This window comes from Notechis scutatus, chromosome 2 (assembly GCF_049901735.1).
Source record: "Notechis scutatus isolate UNSWTSFEM ecotype Mainland chromosome 2, rNotScu1.2, whole genome shotgun sequence".
Classification (NCBI taxonomy): Eukaryota; Metazoa; Chordata; class Lepidosauria; order Squamata; family Elapidae; genus Notechis; species Notechis scutatus.
Window position 1 is genome coordinate 31,613,502 of NC_142010.1, and position 25,933 is coordinate 31,639,434.

General features: G+C 47.0%; 1 protein-coding gene across 1 annotated transcript; it reads right to left on the reverse strand.

The window, feature by feature from the left end:
- Positions 1 to 10,775: 10,775 nt before the first annotated feature.
- Positions 10,776 to 16,894, reverse strand: FEZF2 (FEZ family zinc finger 2). Its single transcript, XM_026676879.2, is given in 6 exon segments — positions 10,776 to 11,484; positions 14,004 to 14,136; positions 14,323 to 14,457; positions 15,058 to 15,822; positions 15,824 to 15,966; positions 16,558 to 16,894. Coding segments are annotated over 5 exon segments (1,446 nt in total). The 5' UTR covers positions 15,965 to 15,966; positions 16,558 to 16,894; the 3' UTR covers positions 10,776 to 11,212.
- Between the last annotated feature and the right edge of the window lie 9,039 nt (positions 16,895 to 25,933).

Genomic DNA, 25,933 nt, shown 5'->3' on the forward strand with positions numbered 1-25,933 from the left:
AATCCCAGGATGAGGAATGCTGGTCCAGAGTTACGTAAGTAGTGCGATTCAGGAGCACATATACAATAAACTACAGTAGCACTGAATTTAGATGTTGCTTTGCAGAATTCCCAGCCTATCTCAATTGACTTTAAGGTCATTTACTTGCAGGATCACCCATCTGTGAGAGTTTCTGCCCATCCCAACTGAGGTTTATCCCAAACAAAGGTTTAGGTGTATTGTAGGCGCCAATATTAACCATCATCATCTTGTGAGAACAAGGATCACCATGGATCAAACATCACCTTGTGAGATCTACCCTATCATGGTGCCTTCCTTTCTTCCTGCTGGCTTTGAAGACTTGGCTTTTCTGTGTGATGCCTGGGCAGGAAGTTAAAGGAGTCTAATATAGGTGTGATTGAGTTTGATTACTATTATACTTTTAATTCTGTTGGGTGGGTTTTCTTGGCTTCTTTTTTGTTGTTGCAGATTTGTAGAAATTTTTATTACGTTGTTCCTGTTCATTGTCATGAGCTGCCTAGAATTCCTATGTAAGATGGGCTGTCATGCTAACATTTCTAAACAAATAAATACATCTTGGGAGGCACTAGAGGCAAAAACCTTCTGTACGGTGACTCTTATATTGTAGAAACTTTCCCCAAAACATTTGCAGTTATACTCCTTGTGTGCAAATTTGTTTTGAATAGCTCTAATGGGCGTGTTTTATTTGCTATATTGCTTAATAGATGCAGCTCTAGAAGATGTTATATATACAAATATGCTAAAGTTACATGTTACAGGAATACAAGGGCTTGGTCAATAATATATTTTGTATAGAGTAATGCTCAATAATAAGTGAGCAGTTGAACATATTGTAAGATCTTTGAATTTAAACTGATAAAATCTTGGTTCATAACACATCAGGTTTAACTGTGGCTGAAAAGAAGAAAGTATGAATAACTGATGTGGCAATACCAGGCAACAGTAGCAAAAGGACAAAGAATTAGGGCAGATCACAAAAGTATCAAATTCTGAAAATCAAAATTGAAAGATTATGGCATAAACCAGGCATGGTGGTCCCAGCGGTTAACTGTGCCATACCAAAAAAATCCTGGATGGCACTTAGAAAATATGTGCATTGACAAAATTTCCATCTGTCAATTACAAAAGTCCACATGACTTGGATCTGTGCATATATCCTGCCGATACATCAAGGCATCCTAGGTTCTTGGGAAGAACTTGATACAAATAAAGGCCAAAACCAATTAAAGAATTGGCAGCTGTGATTTCATATTTTTATCTATATAATAATAATAATAATGCAAATCCAGGCTAAACATCTGACTGACTGTGTGACCAATTGTAATAATCCACTGTATTTTGTTCACTACTTTGAGTAAACCTGGTTCAAAACAGCCACTTACAAATTCAAATGAAAGCTACATACAATTCAAAACTGCACTGGTGTAATGCATAGAAAGTTACACCTTGTTTGCAACCTTCAGTTCATTGTTGACTTGATCATAACCTTGAGTTGTTTGTAAAAATAATAAAGGCTGTAAAAATAATAAAGGCGAGATACAAATAAAATAAAATAAAATAGCAACAACATTAAATATTTCCTTTGTCTATAGTGTTCAGGGTGATCTTTGGCTAACCATTCTATGTATGGGTTAGCTTAGCACAACATACTTAAATTACTTACCGAATTAACCAATTTTCTGCTTTTCACAAGACATGAAAAGATAAACTAAGCAAATGGGCTGCATGTGCACATTAAGCCACAATAAACAAGCCAAAGAACAACCTAATAAAAGTTGTGTGAGTGTAGCTGCTGGGTCTTTCACAACTTAAGTGGGTTGTGAATTCAGCCTTTGTATGCCTTTTTTCTCCCCAATCTATTTTAAAGGGCCGTTGTCTTTATAAAGGAGACAATTTGCATACATGTAGGGAAAATTTGTGAAACAGCACAGGCGGTGAAAAAAGAAAAGAACTGCAAATATAGCAACCTGTAACTAATATTATTCTTTAGGTAAGAGAGTGTGTATAGCCAGGTCCTTAACTTATAACTTAAATGCCTATTTCTGAAGGTTGTGGAATGGATAATGATGATTAGTGTACTCCACTTCCATTTTTCTTTGACTGACCAATACTGTTAACTTTACACTGCTGCAGTGTAGATTTATGGATGGTTTTTCAGGAATAAATCACTAATGTATAATTTTGGGACATTTTGCTGACGTTCCTTCAGTTGCTTCTGACTCTTGGTGATCCCGTGAACAATAGCTCTCCAGCTCTCCAAAAATTGTTTGTTGAGATCCTTTTTAGATTCCCCTTGTGTTGTTAATGATCCCATCTAATCATCTTGTCTTTGGCTGGTTACTTTTTCAATTACTGGTTTTTCAGGATCTCCTTCCTGACTTTTGCTGTTACATTTTGTGTCCATAGTCCCTAAGCCTTAGCTTCCTTCATAGTGCTTTCAGCCAGGAGTCTCATTTTATTTTGTTTAGTACCTAAGAATGACTCCTTCTTTGTAGTCCAAGATAAAACCTCAGAAACCTGGAGTTTTCTTTATAGACCAGAGGTTAATGACCCCTTCCCTAATACCATATAGGTTGCCCCATAGATATGCACCATTGTGAATGAAAAGGACTTATTTCAGAATAAGCATGAAAGGTTTCAGCAGTATCATCCTCAATAGTGTTATCTTTCAAATTTTCTATAGATTTTAAGATGAAATCTGTGGAGCTGAAGAGGGAATAAATCTGACTCATATATTATTCAATTTTTGCTTGTTATAAAGGGGGTGAGAAATACGTACCTGTATCCAGATATTAAACGTATGGCCCATATTAAAACAACGTACCTCATGTGTGACCAGAATCTGAAAACAATATTTAATACAGCACCATTTCTGACTAAAATGGTCCGACTGAGATAGGCATATGCGGACCTGATTGGGGTAGATTGCAGAGGTGACACAGAAATATAACTTTATGTCATTTTATTCTATTTTACATATTTATGTATTAAATTATTGTATTTTATCCTATAACCATTGTATTTTACCCTACTCTCATTTTAAGTTGTTTTTTTAGAATGTTACTGGTAATATGTGCTTGAATCTGTATGTTGATATGACCTATAGGCTAATCAATAAATAAATATATATTCTATAGATTTTAAGCTGAGAAGGGAAAGAGAAATGGTCTGAGTCCTTTTCCGAAATCCTGATTCAAAGTCAATGTAAATTTCAGAATCCAGACATACATGTGTAGAAACACACACCATTCAAGCAGAGTATAGTCTAGCCTTGTTTTCACATCTAAGAATGCACTTAGGTCTAAATCTCTTAATTGCTCATCCATCAGCCTGGGAGAATATATAAATGGATATAGACTTCCATTGGAGAAAATTGGAAATAGTTACTTCTGTATCGCACTACTATTAGCCATTTGCTAAATTTGGCCTTACAGAGTGATACAGAAAACACAAGGGATGGATTATTCATGTTTACTTTGGCTCCCCTCTGTGCACTGTGGCCGATGCTGTACTATTGACATACCCAGCATCTCATCCATGTGGATTTCTTAAGGTCCAGTTATTTAAGGTAAGATATAATCAAGCCAGAAGGAGCTGGAGGACTCCTGAAAGCAACAGGAAGGGCATAATAAACAAGACAATCTGAGATGATGCATTAATATTATATTCTAGGCTCCCTTAAGACCTCACTCACAGAATGCCAAACCTACCCAATCCCACATGGACTGAGCATAAGATAACTTCCATTGATGCAGCTCAGCCGAAAATGGCATAAAATGTTTCTTCAATTGGCCAGGAGATTGCTTATGTTCCTGACGATGGAGAGCTGGACAACTAGACCAGTGATCAAATTTGGTAAAAGGCAGTTTTGTACGTTCAGTGTAAAGCATCTGGGCATTTCAATGGAGAAATCTATGGGAAGAATGTAAAAGGAGAATCAGATAAAGACCTCACTTTGGTTTGCAAAGAAGTAGATATTTGGAGCTGGGAGCCCAAGTGCAGTTTTGGGAACATATGATGGATGCACTCCTAGAATGGTGGCTAGGGAAGACTCCCTTGGTCATAAAATAATTGGCCAAGTGAGTATGGACAGTCAAAAAATACTAGACACCCGTCTCACTGCCGGGATGATCTCAGCCATTCTAGTGGGGGTTAGAAACAAAGCCAAGGCATTGCTGGCTTTTTGCTTTTTGGATGCCAGATTTCTACTTAATTTTTAAATTAATATTCAAAGGATCTTCTAAAGAAGTGAACTGGAACGCTAACCTTGGAGCAAAATGAAGGCATCCGAGGATAGATTAAGAGCTGTTTAAAAAAAATATCTAGTTTTGCATGGCTTTCAATCCCCTTTGCCAAGTTTGCACATTTTGGGATTGGCTCTACCCAAGCTTTCAACTCTTTTATTTCCATTCCAGATTACAACCAGTGTCAACCACAGACCAGATGCAGAAGAAAAGAAACCTTGCCCATCCCTAGCTTAGAAGAATATCTAAGAGGAAGTCTAAGCCATTTTGGAGACGTCTCTGCCATGTGACTCTGTATTGTGTTCACACTAGTCCATGATTAAAACATCCAATTTTTCCAGTTGTTGCTCAGCGTGATGAAATAGGCAATTTTTGCGTGATCTCTCCTATTGTGATTGAAGCATTGTGGCATTCAAGTTTGAGCTCCTGCAATTACAGCCCCATGTGAAATATCACCTTACCAGGTGTAATGGAGACAAGGATTGGTGTTAAAAAATACAGAATGAGTTATCCTTTTTCAGACCTTCATGAGGCAGAAAATGCTGTAGTAGCACCTCTTGGAACTATAAAAGGTTTCCCAATGGAAGCTTCAAAATTGCCAGCCAACTTTCCAGATGCAATACCCTGGCTTTATTGCACTTAATGGGAATTTTGCCACAGAGCTAAGCTTGTTGTTCTGATAAAAATCCATATTTTTATACCGAGGACTGCTTAGAAACTGGCACTTTATCCCTTAAAATAATCCAGGGGATCACAAGAGTTCCTTTTACAGAGTGAAAAATACTCACAGGAAGATGTTTTCTAAAAGGATTTTACACATAAAAATATTTCCAGATATGTATACACACATATAGATATATAATGCACCCGGCTAACACATTTGTTGGAGAAGGCTTCAAAATCTTTCAAAAAGGTAAATCTAGAGCTGTCAAACTTGGACTGCTGCATCTTTTTAAAAATAGCTGTTTAACAGTACTAATTATTATTTTCCAAAAGGCTACCCTAGTATGGTCCCAACTTAATATGAACTGTGAAAGTTGCCCTTGTACAAAACAGGTGGTGAGGTGTGTGCATAGCTCTCCACATGTTGTTCAACTTGGGATATGTTGCAAAAACCTATGATAACCACTAGAGGGCATCAATGAAACAAATAACATTCCAACGAATTACTGCCATCTCCTGGTCATCTGGGGTTTTGTAACCCAGAAACCATAGCTAAGCCTACCGTAGGTAAAGTACAATTCTTAGCAGCCCAGTCAGCTTTATTAAGGATGAAAATATCCACCATTCATTAAGAGGACCTCAGGGACTTCATTCCAATATTTTTTTAAAAAAACTGAACATCCTCCAGGAATCAAAAGAAAAATTTATAAAAGCTATACTCCAAGATGAACTAGCTGAAAACTTCCAATAAGTATTTTGCCTGATAGTGTGAATGTCAATCTTTCTGGATGAGTGCAGGGGAGAGGAGGGCGGGGGCTCTTTCTCTATTTAAAATTAGCACCTTTGGAAAGATACAGTAACCTGTATTCTGGTTATGACTAATAAGAAGTTACTGATTCTTATGATACCATCTGCTGTAAGGAACAGTTGGAGAACAGCTCTCTCTGTACACTGAGAAAGAACAAGCCCTATTAAATCAAATACAACTTACTTTAGAGTAAATATATTCATAATAGCAAGAGAGCTAATAAAAACAATATTTTGGTGGATATATCCTTCAACACAATTCCAAAAGCTTAATACATCAAATAAAACTTTAGGGTGGGTTTTTTTTGGTCTTTTGGGAAACAAAAGTAATTCCTTTTTCTCATTTACTTGAAGGGCAGGTAGAGTAACAATGGAATACCAGAAATCTGAACCCATAGAAGGAATGAGTTGCAAGGTACCAAAGCAATTCTTACGGAGAGATCAAAGGATGCTTTGAACCGGTAACATTTCTCTTTGCAGAAGTTAATGTCTCTTAATCATCCAGAGTCACTTTGGATGGTAAGAGAGGCAGCATATAAACTGAATAAACAAATTCCATCAATAATAAATATTATCATTAAGATGCCTAATGTTTTCTCTTTCTGCTCTGCTTCTTGTGGCAGCCTGTTTTATTTTGACTGCATCTCAAGCCATCACAGATTCTTAAGGTATCTCTCAAAGGTATCCCCGTTGACCACTTGATCAAAGAAGCAAATGTAGAATAATTGACTAAGTAAGGAATGCCGTCATTATATGCTGCCCCAAACCATCTCCGAACTGCCTTTTTGGAAAACTGATCATTGAAGAACAGGGGAAAAACCATCTGGAGAAAAGGATAGCTTGTAGGTTTCTGAAAGAGGGACTCCACAACTCCACATTTTTGATGGATAGAATTGTGAGGTCCATCAAGTGGAGCCAGAGGCAAAGATATAGCATCCCAGAAACAAAGTAATGGAACCTTATGAATCAGACTGGGATCTCCTCTATATTAGGGGTCTCCAACCTTGGCAACTTTAAGACTTGTGGACTTCAACTCCCAGAGTTCCTCAGCCAGTTGAAGTCCACAAGTCTTAAAAGTTGCCAACGTTGATAACCCCTGCTCTGTATCACAGTACATGTTTTTCTTTGGGTTATTACTGGACCTTAACCATGCCAATTTAGCTCTAAATCCGCCATTCTTCAACCTTTTCAAGATGGTGAGTCTTGCTGATGTTACTGTTCCATCCTTAATTGATAATTGTTGCCATTCTTTTTTTCCCCCCTAAACATTCAGAGCTCTGTTGCCCATTGCTACATCAAACCCAGTTTCTAGCAAGATCACATAATATCCGGAATATATTATGGAATCTATGGAAGCAACATTTAAAGGAGCTTGATTACAGGAACACCCTAACCCTCAAAACAGCAAATCCCATTTAAAGTTTTATTTACGCATTCCAACTTTAAATGTATTTATTTATTAAATGTATATGCCACTCATGTCACTATCAAGTGACTCTCTGCTAGGTTTTTTTGCCTCTCCCGAGAAGAGCATGCAAAAGCAAATGTTTGAGGAGGGAAATCTTGTCAGTTTGCTTTTCTTGATCAGTCTGAATACTGATCAGTTATCTATTATGCAAACTCTCAAAACGAGCAAATCCATCTGTAAACTGGAAATATTGACATCCACTTGGATATTTGATTCAGGGCAACATCAATGCACATCCCTGTGGAAGCGTACAAAAGATCATTTCCACCATTGTACTCAGGAAGTACAATGTCAACTGCACACAAAGCAGTTGACATAGCTAGACTACACAGCTAGCAAAAAGGGTCTTCCTTTTCACCACCAGCCCGGGGTGGGGTGGGGTGAATCAGGAAGAATTTGGAAGAAGCTGTGATTTTCTTCATCCTCTGCATTGAAGAGCTGGAGGAAAAGTTCTGAACATTTTGATTGCCTGTAAATAACGGTAGCCAATAAATGAGAAACGAAGGGTGAGAAATGAAGGGTGAATGAGATTAGCCACGAAGGAGGCCACCTTGGGAAGATTTCATTGTGGAAATGAGGTATTGATGGGAACCTAAGGTTGTAATAAAAGAGAAATAGTTAAGTACGAGCAGGAGGAGAAAACAATGTTGCAGGACCCGAGGCTTTGCAGAGCAGTGCATTTTTATCTTGAAAATGAGAACATTGGAAAGGAAGGAAGAGACGGAGATAAAGATAGGCAGAGGTACTTCCACCTTATTATCCTGGTGGGCATTTTCAGGCATGATTACTTCCACATTATTAACCCCTGTGAGTATTTTTGTTCAAAACCAGTGTGTTTCCTTTCTCTAATCCAGAGGTCTCCAAACCTGGAAACTTTAAGACTTTGTGGACTTCAACTCCAAGAATTGAAGTCCACACATCTTAAAGTTTGCCAAATTTGGGGACTCCTGCCCCAATCACAGGGGCGGGATTCTACCAGTTTGCACCTATTTGCTAGAACTGGTTGTTAACATTCTGAGCAGTTTGAGGAACCGGTTGTTAGAAGAAATTACTGGACTAATCCTGTAAGGAAGGCAGGAAGGAAACATTCTGGTGTTGCTTACAAAAACTGCCTCTCCGTTAACCCTTATTACATTCTTGGCAGGACTAGACTTCCTGTCTCTGGAACTCTGGAGTTTTTTTCCCCTCTCCTTTGCTGATACTTTGCTTGTGTGGAGTGACCATTCAAAGTTACAATGGCACTGAAAAAAGTGACATGACCATTTTTCACACTCACGAGAGGCCGGGCGAGGAGATGCATGCCTCGATGTGAGTGATATTGAGTTGGCCACGCCCAGCCAATAACATGACCACCAAGCCACGCCCACAGAACCAGTTGTTAAAAAATTTGAATCCCACCCCTGCCCAATCAAACTTTTGTTTGTTTGTTTTTTCCTTTGGAGCTTTGTCTACTTGTGTTTCTTTGGAGCTTTGTCGTACTTGTGTTCCCTTTTCACTTGTGCTAACTTGGGCTTTTTGTCTGTCTGGCTCGTTTTGCATGAGAGAGAGAGAGACAGGCCTGGCTCTTGAACAGGCTTCACAAACTTTTATTTTGTGACTTACTGCAGAGCCGCCAAGAAGAAAGTAGCAAAAGGGGTGGGTGGGAGAAGCGAAAGCGGCCTTGCCGGCGGCTGCTGCTGCTTGCTCGGAAGCAACCTCCTTCATTTCAACCCGGGCGCTTCTCAGCATGTTAAGCACTCCATTAAAGCGGAGGGGAAGCCGCACCAGTCCCGAGGACGTTGTCCCCAGGACCCCAGGGTGTCCGGCTTAATTCCCCGCCTTTCCTTGGCCGCTGGGCAGGAGCGACGGGAACTTGCGTGGGCGCCGCTGCCTTGATCTTGTGGGCGGAATAAACATCAACGCATTAAGGAGGCTCGGCAAGAACCAGAAGCAGCCAAGCATCCTCCCTCCCCTTAATCCAACCCCTTGAATTCTTGGTGGTTTTTTTTTTATTTTAATGAACATTTCTGGTGCCTGCTGTGGATGATTACATGATTAATGTAATAGGTTTGGAGGGTCTGTGTTTCCCCTCTTAATTTGGGTCATTACTCGGCAAGCAAGCATGAGATCGTTTCCTTGGCGTCCAGGGATTAGAAGAAGGGACAGCAGCGAGGATGATGAGGAGGATGAAGATGATAATACACCCCCCCACACACACACACACATACATTCTGGGAAATCGCTTTTTAAGGGAGGAAAAACAAAAAGAAGTTTAATTGAGGGAGACCAGAAGATGGCACATTATAGCTTCTAATTTCGAGATGAATATCCAACTTTAAAGAATAATCGTCTCCCATCGCTTCCTTCCTTCCTTCCTTCCTCCTCCTCCTCCCCAACCACGGATGGAAAGATGCCACCTAGCTGAGAAGCTCTTTCTTTTCTAACCCAAATAAAAACACAAACACAGTCCTCCCCGCAACCCACCCACCTACCCACCCAGGGAAGGAATTAGTGGTGGGTGTTGGTGGCAGACGCCTGGGGGAGGGGGAGGGGGGGAGTGGCAGAGAAAGGGAGGGAGGGCCCCAATTTGGCGATCGCAGGTTGCCGCCGGTGATCTGCTGCGAGCCAGAACGTTTGACTTCCTCCGTAGTGGAACAAATCAATGCGTAATCAAATCGGGCTATTCACATTACTCCCAGTTGAAGGGGGAATAAGGCGAGGCTGCGAAACCTCTCTCTCTCTTTCTTCCTCTCTGCCAACCTCCCCATGCCAAAAGGTTGGTTTATCGGACTCTCTAGCGGGGGGGGATGCGGGGGAGGAGAAGGGCCGCCGCTGGGATGCCCCCCCCCGCCCAGCCCTGCCTGCCCACTACGCACTGGTGGCTGCCTGAGGCAAGGAGAGAGGCCTGGTCCAACCAGGCGCTCTTGAGAGACGAGAGCAAGCGGTCCTTTGGTTCCTCGTTTCTCCGCCAGCCTCTCCCCATCTCGGTTCGCCAATTCTTCGGTTTCCTTTAAAGTGAGATCCGAAAGCGGCCCATTCAATAGAGCAGTGAGGAAGGGGTGAGGAGGGGGGGCTTTTCCAGCAGAGGGCTGGAAGAATCCCCCCCCTTCTGCTCCAAAGTCCCCTATGGAGAAGGGGAGGGAGGAGGTTTATCTTAATCCCATCCTCTGCTGGGAAACCCCCCATCCCAGGCCCGGCCGCTCCTCTTTAGCCTTTTGCTCCGGGTTTAACACGCGAACTCGGCGTCTTGCGCGACTGCTTCGAAAACTCCACTCCTGTTTAGTGGAGTCGCTTCATGGGACGACGACTTCTCCTGAAAAGGGAGTTGGGGGGCAGGGGGCGGAGAGTGTGTGTGTGAGAGAGAGAGGGGGGGGGCGTACATACAAAAGGGAAGATTTTTCTTTTCCAGGCCTTGTGGATGGGAGGCGATAGCTTCGGATCCTTCTGCTATTACTACTAACATCTCTAAGGGTTGAACTGTGCAGTCCACTATTACAACTATTACTACTCATAAATTGGACCAGAATTGTATCATTTCTTTTTTTATAAAAACAAAACCGTAGGTCTAGGAGGAGGGGACCTGGAAATACGACTCACATTAAAAGCGATTTTTATTGCCTGGTAGGTGATATATTCCTTAATTAATCGAGTGGACATTAAAATTTAAATGTACAGTCCTCTATATACATATTTTGTCGGCCGGTGTATTTTGTCTTTACAGTCCTGGAAACCCGCCTGGAATCCGTAGCAGCAACAGAGTATTAAATTGTTTTTTTTTCTCCCCTTCCTTTTCGCAAGGGTATATATATACACACATACATATATACATATATGTCTGCATGTATGTGTGTATCCCTTTTTAAAACATTTTTTTTTTTTTTTTGGACACGCATACCGGTCCTTCTCTCGGGCTTTTGTTTCTGGTCTTTTTCCGGCCTTCACGGTCGCTCCAAGTCTTGATTGGCCGAACAAGACCCTCTGCTCCGTCGGCCTTTGCCGAGCGAGCGGCTGGTGCTGGGCTGGGGCTCTTTTAGCTTGGTCCGGTCCTGGAGAGCTCTTTGGAGGAAGGCACCGCGGCTGCAGCGGCGGCGGCGGCCGGGTCGTGCAGCTTCCGCACGTGTTTCTTTAAATCAAAGTTCCGGCAGAAGCCTTTGCCGCAGGTGAGGCACGTGAATGGCTTCTTGTCGTTGTGCGTGTGCATGTGGAAAGTCAGGTTGTAGATCTGGTGGAAGGCTTTGCTGCAGACGCTGCACTTGTACTGCTTCTCGCCGCTGTGGGTCAGCTTGTGGTTTTTGTAGTTCCCTGCCGGGGGAAGCAGGAAGAGGGAGGGAAGAGAGAGAAAGAGAAAGAAAAGAAAAGGCGAGGGAGAGAAAGGGGAAAAGAGAGAGAGAGGGAGAGAGAAAGAGAAAGAAAAAAGAAAAAAGAGAGGAGAGGGAGAGAAAGAGGAGAAAGAAAAAAAAGGAGAGAGAGAGAGAGAGAGAGAAAGAAAAGAGAAAGGGAAAAAGAGAGGAGAGGGAGAGAGAAAGAGAAAGAAAAAAGAGAAAGAGAAAGAAAAGAGGAGAGGGAGAAAGAGAAAAAGAAAGAGGGAGAGAGGAGAGAGGGAGAAAGAAAAAAAGAAAAAGAGGAGAGGAGAGAGAAAAAGAAAAAAGAGAACAAGAAAAGAGAGGAGAGAGAAAGAAAAGAGAGGGAGGGAGAGAGAAAGAGAAAGAAAGAGAGAAAGAAAGAGAAAGAGAAAGAGAGAGGAGAGGGAGAGAGAAGAAAGAAAAAGAGAAAGAAAAAGAGAGAGGAAGAGAGAGAGGAGAGAGAGAGAAAAGAAGAGAGGAGAGGGAGAGAGAAAGAAAAAGAGAAAAAAAAGAGAAAGAGGAAGAGAAAAAGAAAGAGGGAGAGGAGAGGGAGAGAAAGAAAGAGAAAGAGAGGAGAGAAAGAGAAAGAAAGAGAGAGGAGAGGAGAGGGAGAGAAAGAGAAGAAAAAAAGGGAGAGGGTCAGCAAAAGTGAGGTGAAGATTGCAAAGATGGGCAATTCTTGACTTTGTCCTTGAGTCTTAGCGAAAGATCCTGAACCAAGGAACTCTGCAACACCACAAAGCGAACTAGCAGAAAGCCCAAGTTTACATCCTTCTCAAACAACCGCCCCGGTCAATCATAACCGAAAGCAATCATAACCATTAGTCATAGAATAAGCGAGTTGGAAGGGACCTTGGAGGTCTTCTAGTCCAGCCCCCTGCTTAGGCAGGAAACCCTATTATTATTATTTACCCTTTATTGTCAGAGTACAACATGTGTACAATGAGATCGCCTGAGGCTCCCTTCGTGCACCCCCATCTCCCAACACAACTCACAGTGAGGACCGAAGTCAGTCCCAATCTCTAGGAAACCCTCTACCATTTCAGCCAAGTGGTCGCCCTATCTCTTCCTGAAAACCTCCAGTGATGCAAAGGAGCCAAGTTCAAAACCTCCCCAAGTTCTCTCAGACATCTCTGTTGGCGGGAAGGGAACTGTTGCGGAGCCCGGCGTCTGAGGCCGGCGGCGGCGGCGGCGGCAGCAGCAGCTCAACCGCTCTCTCTCTCTCCCCCCACCCCAGCCCCCTCCACCCCCACCCCCCAGCCCCGCTTTTTCGGGCCCGGTTTCGCGGGCCTTGTAGGCTACGGCCTCTTTTGCACGAGCTTCATTAGAAAAGTAAGGGGACAGTCCAGAAGTTGTCAAACTCAATCTGTGTCACGGGCCACGCCGCGATGCCAACTAACGAATTAAAAAAATTAGAGGCCGGGTCAGCGTCCTGACCCGAGGCAAAACGGGGAGAATCGGCCGGGGTGGTGGGAGCGGGGGAGGGGAGGAGGAGAAGGGACTCGACGCCTCCAGCTTAACAAATTGTGTCGCTGAAAGCCAGAGGAATTCCTTAGCAAGTACGGGGGGGGGAAAGCCGCGCCGTGCTCTTTCGGAAGTTTCTTTTCCCAAACTCTTCCCGTTGAAGCGAGTTTGGGAATGGCGAAAGAAAAAACTGCCAAGGCCTTTTTTTTTCTCGCGGCGCCGTTTGGGGGGAAAAAAAAGGGCCCTCTCTGCCGGTTCAATTTCAGGCAAAGGACAGGGTTCAGTCCAGGTTCAGCATTTTTATCCTTTTGCTTGATTTAACTCGGGTGCGCGAAAACATGGGCTTTGCTCGCCTCCCACGGACACCAAAGGAGTTGTTATTTTTGTTATCTTTCCAAGTGCTTTCATTCTGGCGGGATCGTGCCCTAAGAGGACAGGATTTACTCCCCCCCCAGTTTTAATGACAACTGACAGGACTGAACTAGTCTTTCGTTGCAGCCCAGAGAAAGAACATCCCCTCCTTCTTCTCCCCCCACAGTTCGGGACGTTTGAGGAGGGTCACCTTCTGGTAACCTGAAAGTCAGCTCAATTCTGCCGCTACATTTTGGAATGGCCGAGACCCCAAGATTCTATCCCGAACGTTCGCCACGTTCTATTAAGAAACCTCTGAAAAAGCCGAAATTTGATCAGACGCTTAATGGAAAAAAAAAAAATCGGTGGGAAATTCTTTTCCCGACCTTCTTCTATTCTCCCTCACGTACACACGCCGATCTCCCGTTTGCAACTTGGCGTTCTACAAAAACGAATTTGTGGTGTTTTCCCCCGTTAAGAAAAAATAATAATAACAATACAAGGCGCAAAAGGCAAGCTGGCTTTTCCTCTCGAAAAAAAGAATCGCCCTGGTTCTTAACGTTTCCACCCTCCCACAACTCCCCCCTTCCAATAAGGTCTTTTGCGATTTAAATGAATCGGTTGCACGCACAGAGGTCGGGAACATTTGCCCGGCCCAGATACCTTTTTGATGAAATCCTTTGCCACAAAATTCACAGACGAACGGTTTGTAGCCGGCGTGGATCCTAATGTGAGTGTTTAGCGTGGAACTCCTATTGAAGGCTTTCCCACATTGGTTACACTTGTGGGGCTTTTCCTGTTGGTGGAAAAGGAGAGTTAGCGGCTGCTCTTAAAATTACCCGTGGCGTTTTTGTTTTTTGTTTTTGCCTAAAAAAAGTATGGCACTTAATTCACCCAGTTTCCGTTCCTTTTTTTTCTTTCCCTTTAGGAAAACGGAAATACACAGCGATCGGAGGGGTATCTCTTTTAAGACCCAGCGTACCTGCGTGTGGATGATTTTATGCCTACAGAGCGTGCTGGCCTGACGGAAACCTTTCCCACAAACTTTGCACACGAAGGGCCTGGCTCCGGTGTGAACAGGCATGTGCCGGGTTAGGTTATAATGGGCGTTGAACACCTACAAAAGAAAGACAAGGCAGGGAAACTTTTTAGGCCGGAATACGGAGCTCTCCGCCACGTTTAGCCTTTCTAAGCCGGCCAGTCGGCAGGCCAGCCAGCCCGAAGTGGGCTAAAAGGCTCGATCTGATGTTTCGTTTTAATGTCTCAACCCCCGCCTCGGACCCTGCTGTCTTCCCCTTAACCTCGAGGGCCGCCTTTCACCCTTTGCAAAAACGGAAGCGCACGTGGGGTTGCGGAGCCGTGGGTGCCAATCTTAGGCGATCAAGCTATGAACTATCTGGACCGCCTAAGATTGCAAAGAGGCCAGGACGAAGACCCTGCGTGTGTGTGTTGTGTGTGTGTGTGTGTTTGAGAGAGAGAGAGTGAGAAAGAGAGAGAGAGACAGAGGGAGAGAATTTGAAACCTCACTTTGGACAGGATGGCCTGGCACATCAATGTAGGAGGCGTGCGAGGAGGCCCGTTTCCCCCCCCCGCCCAATTCATTCCTCAGCACAGTAATAATCAGGGAGCTATGAGGGTGGGTGGGTCACCTAGGAGTAACGGAGAAGCCTAAAGATGGCCCTCTCTTCCCGGTAAGCCGGAGAAAACCGTCCCGTACCTTGCCGCACACTTCGCAGGTGAAGTTTTTGGGCTTCCCGTCGGCCGAGGTGCCGCCTCCGCCGCCTGACCCCGCGCCCAGCTTGGCGTGGTGGTGGTGGGCTTTCCCGCCGGGCCTCTCGACGGCCAGGCTGGAGTTCTCCTTCACCACCTGGTCTAGCTGGCCAGGGAGGCGCTCTTTGTGGGGGTACTGGGGGTTGGAGAACTTCTCCGGCGGGGCCAAAGCGGCCAACTTGGCGTTTTCCAGCAGAAAGAGTTTCTGATGCGCGGATAGGGCGGCTGCAGCAGCCGCCGCCGCGGCGGCCGGGCTGGGAGAATGCAGAAGGCCGGAGGCGAAGAGTTGGCCCTGGAGGATCTCCGACGGGTGGTAGGCGGAAGAGTCCAGGCAGTTGAAGTAGTAGAGGCTAGATCCGTTGGCCGGCAGGGCCACAGTCTGGTGGATGACCTGGGGTTTGATCACCCGGCCGGCCCCCGGCAAGGCGGCTTGGCCCAGGAGAGGCGGAGGCGGCAGCTCCCCTTTGTAGCAAGCGCCGCAGTTGCTCTTGCAAAAGGCGCCGGTCGAGCCGCCCAACGCCGCCGCCGCCGCCCCACAGTGCCGCAAGCTACCTTTCCAGAGCTCCGAGCAGTTGAGCAGCGCCTTGGAGGGCATCTCGTAGGCCGGCAGGGGCTGGACCGGGATCACGCCGGGCAGAGGCGAGCAGAGGCTTAGCAGCTTCTTGGCGGGAGATTCGCTCGGCCTGACCTCGAAGGCGGCGGCGGCGGCAGCAGGCGGCGGGTTTGTGGTGAGGCTCCGAGCCCTTGGCCATGATCCGCTCGATGGAGAAGGCCAAACTCTTGGCGGGGTTGGCGGCTCCGGTCCGGATGCAGGCGGATGGCATGACCGTCTCCAGGGAAGCCGACGAGGCCATCTCTACGGGGAGAGCGGGAAGGAAGGGGAAGAAGGACGGCAAAAGTGGGGATCCGAAGCCGGAGGTCGCCCATAAAAATGGACAGAGCAAGAAGAACCGGGAAGAAGAAGAAGAAGAAGAAGGAAAAAGAAGAAGAAGCCGAGAAGTCAAGCCCAATTCGGCTCAGTCCTCAGCTCAGTCTTGCAGGCAAATATCCATTTTAATAAGCGCCTCTTTTCTTCCTTTCTTTCTCTCCCTCGCTCGTTTACCGCCTCTCTCGCGCCCCCCGCATCCCCTCCTCCCTTTTACATTCAAATGAACCGGCTGCGCGCAGGGGGGACCAGACCGCTGCTCATTCATTCAGCAGAACGCGCGCCAGATTAAAACAAAAAAGAAAAAAGTCGCCGGCAAACTCTGCAGCCTTTCCGTGCGGGTGCCGAGACGACCCGGCCTGGGATATTTGCGGGGCGTGGGAGGGGGGGGGACGCGGGAGGGAGGCAAAGGCTGCCCACCCCGCGACCTCTTTCGCTTAAGAGTGGCGACGTGACCCCAAGAGGCGGAGGGGGAAAAGGAGGAGGAGGAGGAGGAAGGAGGGAGGGAGTGGGGTGAGTTACCTTTGCCCGACGCATCCGAGCTCCGCAGTGTAGCCGCCCGGTCAGACCTGGATCGCCAGCATCTTCCCGAACGTCTCTGGCATTTCAAGCTGACATCACATGAAGTCACTTCAAGCCGAGTGACACGGGATTTTGGCCACCGTGCAGGCAGGCGGGAAGCGAGAGGGAGGCAGAAAGCGGGCGAGGGTTTCTTTTCTCGGCCAAACGTTACAGCCCAGGTCTGGACGGATGGGAGGGGTGAGCAGAATAAAGGAAACTCCCCCCTTCCCTCCTTTCCAATTTAAGGCACACCCTGGATTTCTTCTGCTGGAGAGCCCTTCCAAAGGGAAGAAGGGATGGGGGGTTGGGGGGCGCGGAAAGGGGAGGGTGGAGGGTGTGTGTGTGTGTGTGGAGAGCGACTTGCAAACGCCGAAGCGTCGTTTTGCATGTGGCAAATTAAGGCGGAAAGTGCTGTTCGCAAGTTGGGCGCCAAGCAAATCGCGCAGCGACAAAAAAAAAAAAAAAGGGGGGGAGGTTGGAAACTATATAAAATAAAAATAAAATAAAAGCCGCCCAGAAGAGGCGAGCGGAGCTGTATTTGGTTTAACCAAAAGTGAGAAGAGGAGGAGGGAGGAGAGGAACGAGGGATTCGGGAGCTGAGTTCTCGCCCTTCGTTCAATTGGGACGGCGCGTCTTTCCATCAGATCTTTTGCAAACGGGAAAGGAGGGGGTGGGGTGGGGCGAAACGGCGGGAAAACCCACCCTCAAATTTAAGGACCGGCCGGCCCGCCTCCCCGCTTTTGGAGAGCGCCTCGGCCGAGAGCAAGCGCCTTTAATTAGGTCCTGGAGGCGTAAATACGAATTAAACGCCGTTGAAGGCTGGCGCCCAAAGTCTTGCCTTTCTATAGACCGGCCACCTGCTTTTGCCAAAAGACGAACGGATCCAGTCAAACCAGCGAACAAACAAGCAAACAGTAAACAAACAAACACACGCCCAAGAACTTTCTAGAGCGAGATAGGGGTTTTTTCACTGAGGCAGAGAAGTCCCCCCCTTTCCACAAAATGCAGGGCTGAACTCTCCGCTCCTTCTTTCACCCTTTCTTTTGAGTTCTTTCTTTCTCTGAGCGCGCCTCGATATTTGTTTCTCTTTTAAAAATAACGTCCCTGAGGTGGGTTTTTTTAAAATGTATTCTTTTCCTTTCTCAACCTCAAAATAGGGAAATTTGCCTTTATCAAAGGATGTGAAGAAGAAGAAGAAAAAAAAAATCAGAGAAGGGAGGGAACAGAGAGAACTAGAAACTTGAAAAGGTTTGTATGTGCGGAGGGGGGGAGGTGTGAAGAAATGGTCCACGTTCCACCTAGCGGGGGTGGTGGGGTGGGAGTGGGAGGCTGCCCTGCTTTTCGGGGATTCAGCCCCCTCCCCGCGATTGGGTGCCGCTTCAAAACTCCTTCAATAAGGGAGACTCTCATCTAAAGCGCTGCGTGGCACCTGATTTTCTCTTTCAACAAGAAAGGGACGGATTATTGGGAAGGGAGGGAGGGCGAGAGAAAGGAAAGAAGTGGGGGGGAGAAAGAGGCTTCCGCAGTAGGCAAAGTAAGGCCTGAATACCGTCTACCCTCCTTGTCATATTTCCCACGTCTTTTTATTTTTTTTATTTTTAAGAGAAGGATACTTAGGAGGAAACCCCGCTTTTTGTAGCTTGAACAAAAGTTGACCAAAGGCCGTCCGCCGTCCGGATCGAGCGGCTGTCCTCCCTCCCCCCCCCCCCCCCGTCTCTCTCGCTTTCACCTGAGGAGCAAACACGACGAGCTCCTGGAGAGAAGGCCGAGGCACCGGCCACAATACCACATCTTCTGGGATGGGGAGGGAGGGAGAGAAGTGAAAGGAGCAAAAGGGGTGACCCTGCTGTGCCACCCCTTCCTCATTCCCCTCCCGTTTTGTTCCCGGATCTTAAGACGCCTTTCAAACGGGCGGGTCCGATAGGATCGGCTGGAAGTTTCAAAAAGCGGAGGGACTTTGAATAGTTCCAGAAGGGTTTTTGCTCCCTTCCTTCCCAAGTGTTAGAGGGGGGGAGAAACAGCTGCACGGTTCTCTTAGGCTCCGACAGGATACACAACAGCCTTCTCTCCCCCCCTTCTCTCCCCGGAACCCTCCCTCACATTTGAGCTGCTAGTGTAGTGAACGTTTGATTGCTCTCTTTCTTTTTCTTTTTCTCTTTTTCTTTCTTTTTCTTTTAAAGCCACGTTTCTAGCCCTTATGGGGGAGGCTTGAAAGAAGCGGTCGCGCTTTCCCTAAGCGGCTGAGCGACTGCCCGCCTGTCTCGAGCTTAGCGCCCGCACGTCTAAGAGTCTCGGGCGGGCTAGTGGTTGGTGTGGAGGAAATTCGGCTTCCTCACACGAGAAAAACCTAACCTTAGACCTCACTCCGTTCCTAAGGGGTCTGTAAGGAGGCGTGCATAAGCAGCTCCCGAGCGTGCCTACCGTCCCTGTCCTACTGTTCCCATTTGCTCCATTTCTTCGTACTCCTTTATTATGTAGACCTGTTATTATACTTACATGTTTCTATGTTCTGTTCATACTGATACTTGTTTTCTCATACATGCTTGACGAACTAAAATAAATAAAATAAAATAAATGGCTTGGAGCCGCCGGGTAAAAGAATAAGTCGCCGGAGGGGGCCTCTGGACGGGCCTGGCCTTTTAACAGGGACCCAGTTCCTAAGGGAAAGATCTCAGGACTCTGCCTCCCCCTTAAAGATACGGACTTTTAGAAGTGGCGTCTCAGGAGTCCTCCTTCTTGACCAAAAAAAGCTCTGGTGCGGTGGGCAAAGGAAACACCCGAATCTGCCCACAAGGCCTTCGGCTACTTAGCCCTGGATCTCCGTGGCTTTCCGCCTCCGTATCCTAAGAGCGAATGATTCTCGGAGCGGCGCTGAGGGGTTGAGATATGGCCTTCGGCCCTTGGCTAGGGAATGCAGACCACAATTCCCCCAAATCCCCAGCCATCGCTCAAAAACGAATTGGCTGTGTACTGTCGCAGTCCATTTCCTCAGAGGCCTGGAAGGATGCAGGGGAGATTATTATAAGATTGACCCCCCCCCCCCAATAAGGAGCGCGCTACATACTACATACATACACACAGGCAGGCAAACAGACTTGGAGGGACCTGAACGTCTGAAGCCTCGTGGGTTTAGTTCAGTTCAACCTTTGGAGGGAGGGAGGCGAAGAATTCTTCCGAGAATCAGCCCGTGAGCTCAAAGTCCCGGGGACAGGGCACTTTTCGTTGTGGTCTGTAAAGAAACGAGGCCGTCCATGAGGGGGAGAGACATTGGCCGGCCTCTTTTTCGGGATGCTTCCCGCGAGCTGCCGGGGAGAGTGAAGATTTGGAGCCGGAAAGCAACCGAGAGCGGGAAAGGGCTTCCTTCCCATTGAATACGGTCCAAGCAATGCCTATTAAAGGGCATTGGATGGGCCTGGCCATAAAGTTGGAGGGCAGCGTGTGCGCTCCCGATGTGGCCTCGAAAAGGTGCGAGAAGGGCCCCAACCGAATTTAATTCCCGGGGAGCAGAAATTGGGGGCTACGATGAAGAGCTGGCTGGGTAGGTGGGTGGGCATTCCAGATTGGGGGGAGGGCGCCAAATCGCAGCTTCTACGCGGCCGATGCCCACGGCTGGCCTTTATTTATTTATTTTAGTTTGTCAAGCACGTATGAGAAAACAAGTAGAAGTATGAACAGAACATATAAACATATAAGTATAAACAGGTGTAAGTGAATACATCATAAATGAGTACGAATAAATGGGAACAGCAGGCACGCTGGTGCGCTTATGCACGCCCCCCTTACAGACCTCTTAGGGAGTGAGGTCCTTTGGAAGAAGAAGTCAGTGGGCGAGCCTCGCTCTAGGTAGGACCTGAAGGCAGGAGGGCCTGAAACCCAAATCGGGGAGAGGGGGTCAGGAGGTAGGGCAAACAGCCCGGACCCCCCCCCGGGTTCGAGACCCGAAGAAAACTCAGACGCCTCCCACCCACCCCCGCCGCCCGCTTGCTCCTGGCCCGAGACCCAGGTAACCTAGGTGGACCTCAACGGGGCCGGCACACCTCCCAGGAGCCTCTTTCTCCGTCTTCTAATAATAATGACTATCATTCAGTGTTGTACCTGATGATTCTTGACTCTTGACGAATTCTTTTATGTACACTGAGAGCATTTGCACCAAGACAAATCCCTTGTGTGTCCAACTACACTTGGCCAATAAAAGAATTCTGTTCTGTTCTGTTCTGTTCTCCCGCTCTCCGGTTCGGCCCTTCTGCAAGCGCCGCCCGTTCCTTCGGGGGCCCGCGGGGCGAGCGAACGGGCTGCGGTGGTGGTGGCGGCGGCGGCAAGAGAAGGCTGAGGAGCGTCGGGCGAAGCGTTTAATTAGCCGCCGCAGATCTCTTCTTTCCCCAGCGCCCCCCCACCCATCCACCCCGCCTTCGCCGCCGCTTATCCCGAGTGGAGGGGTTGAGACCCCTTTTACACCTCGCCGTTCGCACGTTAATTAATCTCGAGCTAACCCTAATTGCAGCTTCGCCGAGCGCCGCTCCAAACAGCTTCAACCCACACGATAAACACGGCGCGGGGACTTTTTTTTTTTCTTCCCCCTTTTTCTCCCGATTACTCCACGCTAACACGTTGACTCATTAACTTCGGGCCCAACGAAAGGGTGCAAACAAATATTTGCTGTAAACGAAGGGAAGCTGAAGCAAGAGGAACCGCCGAGCGAGGATGGCGCGCCCGGTCAACGACGGCGTTGAGTCCCCCGCAAGGGCCCTGAAAACCTGCCCGGGACGTTTGGTGGGGGGGAGGGGGATCCCCCCTGCCTAGGCCTACCCCGCGCCGGTCAGACCCCGGTTTGGCTTCCGTCAGCGGTCGCTCTATAGACCCCATTCGCCTTACTTAGATCCGCGTAGCGGCGGGGTCTGCCTTTCCCCCGCTTCCGAGGGAAGGGAAAGGATGAAAAATTGGGCTTCAGTTCTGCCCTGGCCTAGTCGGGATTTCTCTTCCTGTTGTGCACGTTAAAGTTTGGTTGGAGTCCCAATAATTCAACAGAATAGAATAGAATTCTTTATTGGCCAAGTGCGATTGGACACCCAAGGAATTTGTTTTGGTGCAAATGCTCTCAAAGGTACACACATCAAGAATCATCGGTATAACATTTAGAAGTAGTCATAGGGTACTATAAATCATATATATAATACACACACACATACACACAGATTATATATATATATATATATAATATATATATATATATATATATATATATATATATATATATATATATATATATATATATATAATGATATACACATGTCATATATAGAAAACATATAAAACATATAAATCATAGTAGGAAACAATAAACTAGGGCCTAAAATCATACTAGCATATACAATACAGCAAGCAAAGATGTTTTAACCGGATTCCGGACGAGACTAGGGGGGTCCCATTGGTCTCTTCCGGCTCTCTGGTTCCTTGGCTGATTCCTAATCTCTCTCCCGGAGCGCTCGCAAACTCCGATCAAACAGAAAAGAACAAGACATCCTTCGCTTCGCGAAGCTGATGCTGCCCGTCCTGCAAAATCGTATCTAGCATTGATGCTATTACCTCGTTTCGGCAAGGAAACGTCTGAAAACAACAACAACAACCAACCTCAAATCGTAACATTTATTAAACATTTAAAAAAGTATTTATCGGGACCCATTGCTAAGGACCGTTTGCTGCCTTGCGAAGGACCCCCACCCCGCGCGCTGAGAGATCTGGTGGGCTCCCGAGAGCCATTTCTGGCCCTTTCACAACAAACCGTCGGAACTCGGTTGAAGAATTTGGGAAGCCTTGTGAAATGACTACTCCCCAGTTAATGGGTACGTGGGGTGAACCCTGACATTACCCTGAAGCGTAATGTTTGGGAGAGAAAAGAGGGAACAGGTGCGCTGTGGTGTTTGAACGCGTGCTGTAGTTTTGGGATATTTGAAGTGCTCCATCCTAGAGGCTTCATCGCAGGGAAGAACCCCCTCGGGGGACAAGGTCCTTGGGGAAAGCCTCGCTTTTGGGATGTGAGAAATCTCTAAGTCAGGGGTCTCCAACCTTGGCAACTTTAAGCCTGGTGGACTTCAGCTGCCAGAATTCCTCAGACAGCTTTGCTGGTGGACTTCAACTCCCAGAGTTCCCTAAACAGCTTTGCTGGTGGACTTCAACTCCCAGAGTTCCCTAAACAGCTTTGCTGGTGGACTTCAACTCCCAGAATTCCCTAAACAGCTTTGCTGGTGGACTTCAACTCCCAGAATTCCTCAGACAGCTTTGCTGGTGGACTTCAACTCCCAGAATTCCCTAGACAGCTTTGCTGCTTGACTTCAACTCCCAGAATTCTTCAGACAGCTTTGCTGCTTGACTTCAACTCCCAGAATTCCCCAGACAGCTTTGCTGGTGGAGTTCAACTCCCAGAATTCCCTAGACAGTTTTGCTGCTTGACTTCAACTCCCAGAATTCCCAGACAGCTTTGCTGGTGGACTTCAACTCCCAGAATTCCCCAGACAGCTTTGCTGCTTGAACTTCAACTCCCAGAATTCCTAGACAGCTTTGCTGGTGGACTTCAACTCCCAGAATTCCCAGACAGCTTTGCTGCTTGACTTCAACTCCCAGAATTCCCCAGACAGTTTTGCTGCTGGACTTCAACTCCCAGAATTCCCTAGACAGCTTTGCTGGTGGACTTCAACTCCCAGAATTCCCCAGACAGCTTTGCTGCTTGACTTCAACTCCCAGAATTCCTCAGACAGCTTTGCTGGTGGACTTCAACTCCCAGAATTCCCTAGACAGTTTTGCTGCTGGACTTCAACTCCCAGAATTCCCTAGACAACTTTGCTGGTGGACTTCAACTCCCAGAATTCCCCAGACAGCTTCACTGGTGGACTTCAACTCCCAGAATTCCCTAGACAGCTTTGCTGCTTGACTTCAACTCCCAGAATTCCTCAGACAGCTTTGCTGGTGGACTTCAACTCCCAGAATTCCCCAAACAGCTTTGCTGCTGGACTTCAACTCCCAGAATTCCCCAGACAGCTTCGCTGGTGGACTTCAACTCCCAGAATTCCCTAGACAGTTTTGCTGCTGGACTTCAACTCCCAGAATTCCCTAGACAGTTTTGCTGCTTGACTTCAACTCCCAGAATTCCCAGACAGCTTTGCTGCTGGACTTCAACTCCCAGAATTCCCTAGACAGTTTTGCTACTGGACTTCAACTCCCAGAATTCCCCAGACAGCTTTGCTGCTGGACTTCAACTCCCAGAATTCCTCAGACAGCTTTGCTGCTTGACTTCAACTCCCAGAATTCCTCAGACAGCTTTGCTGGTGGACTTCAACTCCCAGAATTCCCCAGACAGCTTTGCTGCTTGACTTCAACTCCCAGAATTCCCTAGACAGCTTTGCTGGTGGACTTCAACTCCCAGAATTCCTCAGACAGCTTTGCTGCTTGACTTCAACTCCCAGAATTCCCTAGACAGCTTTGCTGGTGGACTTCAACTCCCAGAATTCCCCAGACAGCTTCGCTGGTGGACTTCAACTCCCAGAATTCCCTAGACAGCTTTGCTGGTGGACTTCAACTCCCAGAATTCCCAGACAGTTTTGCTGCTGGACTTCAACTCCCAGAATTCCCCAGACAGCTTCGCTGGTGGACTTCAACTCCCAGAATTCCTAGACAGCTTTGCTGCTTGACTTCAACTCCCAGAATTCTTCAGACAGCTTTGCTGCTTGACTTCAACTCCCAGAATTCCCCAGACAGCTTTGCTGGTGGAGTTCAACTCCCAGAATTCCCTAGACAGTTTTGCTGCTTGACTTCAACTCCCAGAATTCCCCAGACAGCTTTGCTGGTAGACTTCAACTCCCAGAATTCCCAGACAGCTTTGCTGCTTGACTTCAACTCCCAGAATTCCCTAGACAGCTTTGCTGGTGGACTTCAACTCCCAGAATTCCTCAGACAGCTTTGCTGCTTGACTTCAACTCCCAGAATTCCTAGACAGCTTTGCTGGTGGACTTCAACTCCCAGAATTCCCCAGACAGCTTTGCTGCTGGACTTCAACTCCCAGAATTCCCCAGACAGCTTCGCTGGTGGACTTCAACTCCCAGAATTCCCTAGACAGCTTTGCTGGTGGAGTTCAACTCCCAGAATTCTGGGAGCTGAAGTCCTCCAGGTTTAAAGTTGCCAAGGTTGGAGACCCCTGCTCTAAGTATCCGAAAGGGCTTGATGTGGGGGGTTAGAACAAACCAGCTTGAGGGGGACGGACCGTAATTAAATTTGAGCCCATTTAGTTCGACTTGGAAGTAATCTCCGTCTCTCTCTTGCGAAAGACCTTTTCGTTCTTTTACTGTCTCATCGGGATTGGAGAGTCAGTTGTATCAGCCTTCGCTCTGCAAACGGAGACGCTCACATCTAAAGCGCGACATTTTGGTTAAAACAAGAGCGACGTCTTCTAAAAGGTTCCCAACAAGAATATTTGCAAACGGTACTGGTTTTTTTTTTTTTTTTTGGGGGGTGTGAGAGAGAGAGAGAAGGAGGGAGTGGGTGGGTGGGGCAGAAGCGACTTTCGGAGGTTGCTTTTTTTTTTTTCACTTGGAAACGCAAAAGCCGAATGGGAAGAAAGTAAGGAGGAAAAAGGGAAAGTCAGCTGCCTTCAGGGGGAGGCGCAAAAGCCACTGAAAGCAGCAGCAGAAGTGATCCGGGCTATAAAGGATGCCAGGACAAGGGGGACCTCCAAATTGGGGCAAGGCGATCAAACCGGTCAGTCCTAGAGGAGATCAACCCTGCCTGCTCTTTAGAAGGCCAGATCCTGAAGATGAAACTCAAATACTTTGGCCACCTAATGAGAAGGAAGAACTCACTGGAGAAGAGCCTGATGCTGGGAACGATTGAGGGCAAGAGAAGAAGGGGACGACAGAGAATGAGGTGGCTGGATAAAGTCACTGAAGCAGTCAGGGGGAGCTTAAATGGAGATGGTGGAGGACATGAAGGCTTGGAGGAACATTGTCCATAGGGTGGAGATGAGAAGGGGAAGACAAATGGAGGGGATTGGAAAAGCAGGGGAGGGGGAGACCCCACAATTTATTTGGGGTAGTGTTAAGCAGACCGGGGAACCTTCATTTTTGGCTTGAAAGAAAAGTAAAAAGTTCTAGGAAACGGGGGGAAAAAAAGGGTTTTCGTAGCCCGTGGACTTGCACAAAGTTTGATCCAGCTTAGGGCATTCCACGCCTACCCAGTGGTGTATTAACCATTAAGCAGACTAAGCACCAGGCCCAAAGGGGGCATCACAAAATTGAGGGGAACAAAAAAAACAAGATTTGTAAAAAAAAACACAACATCTTGTATGTACAAA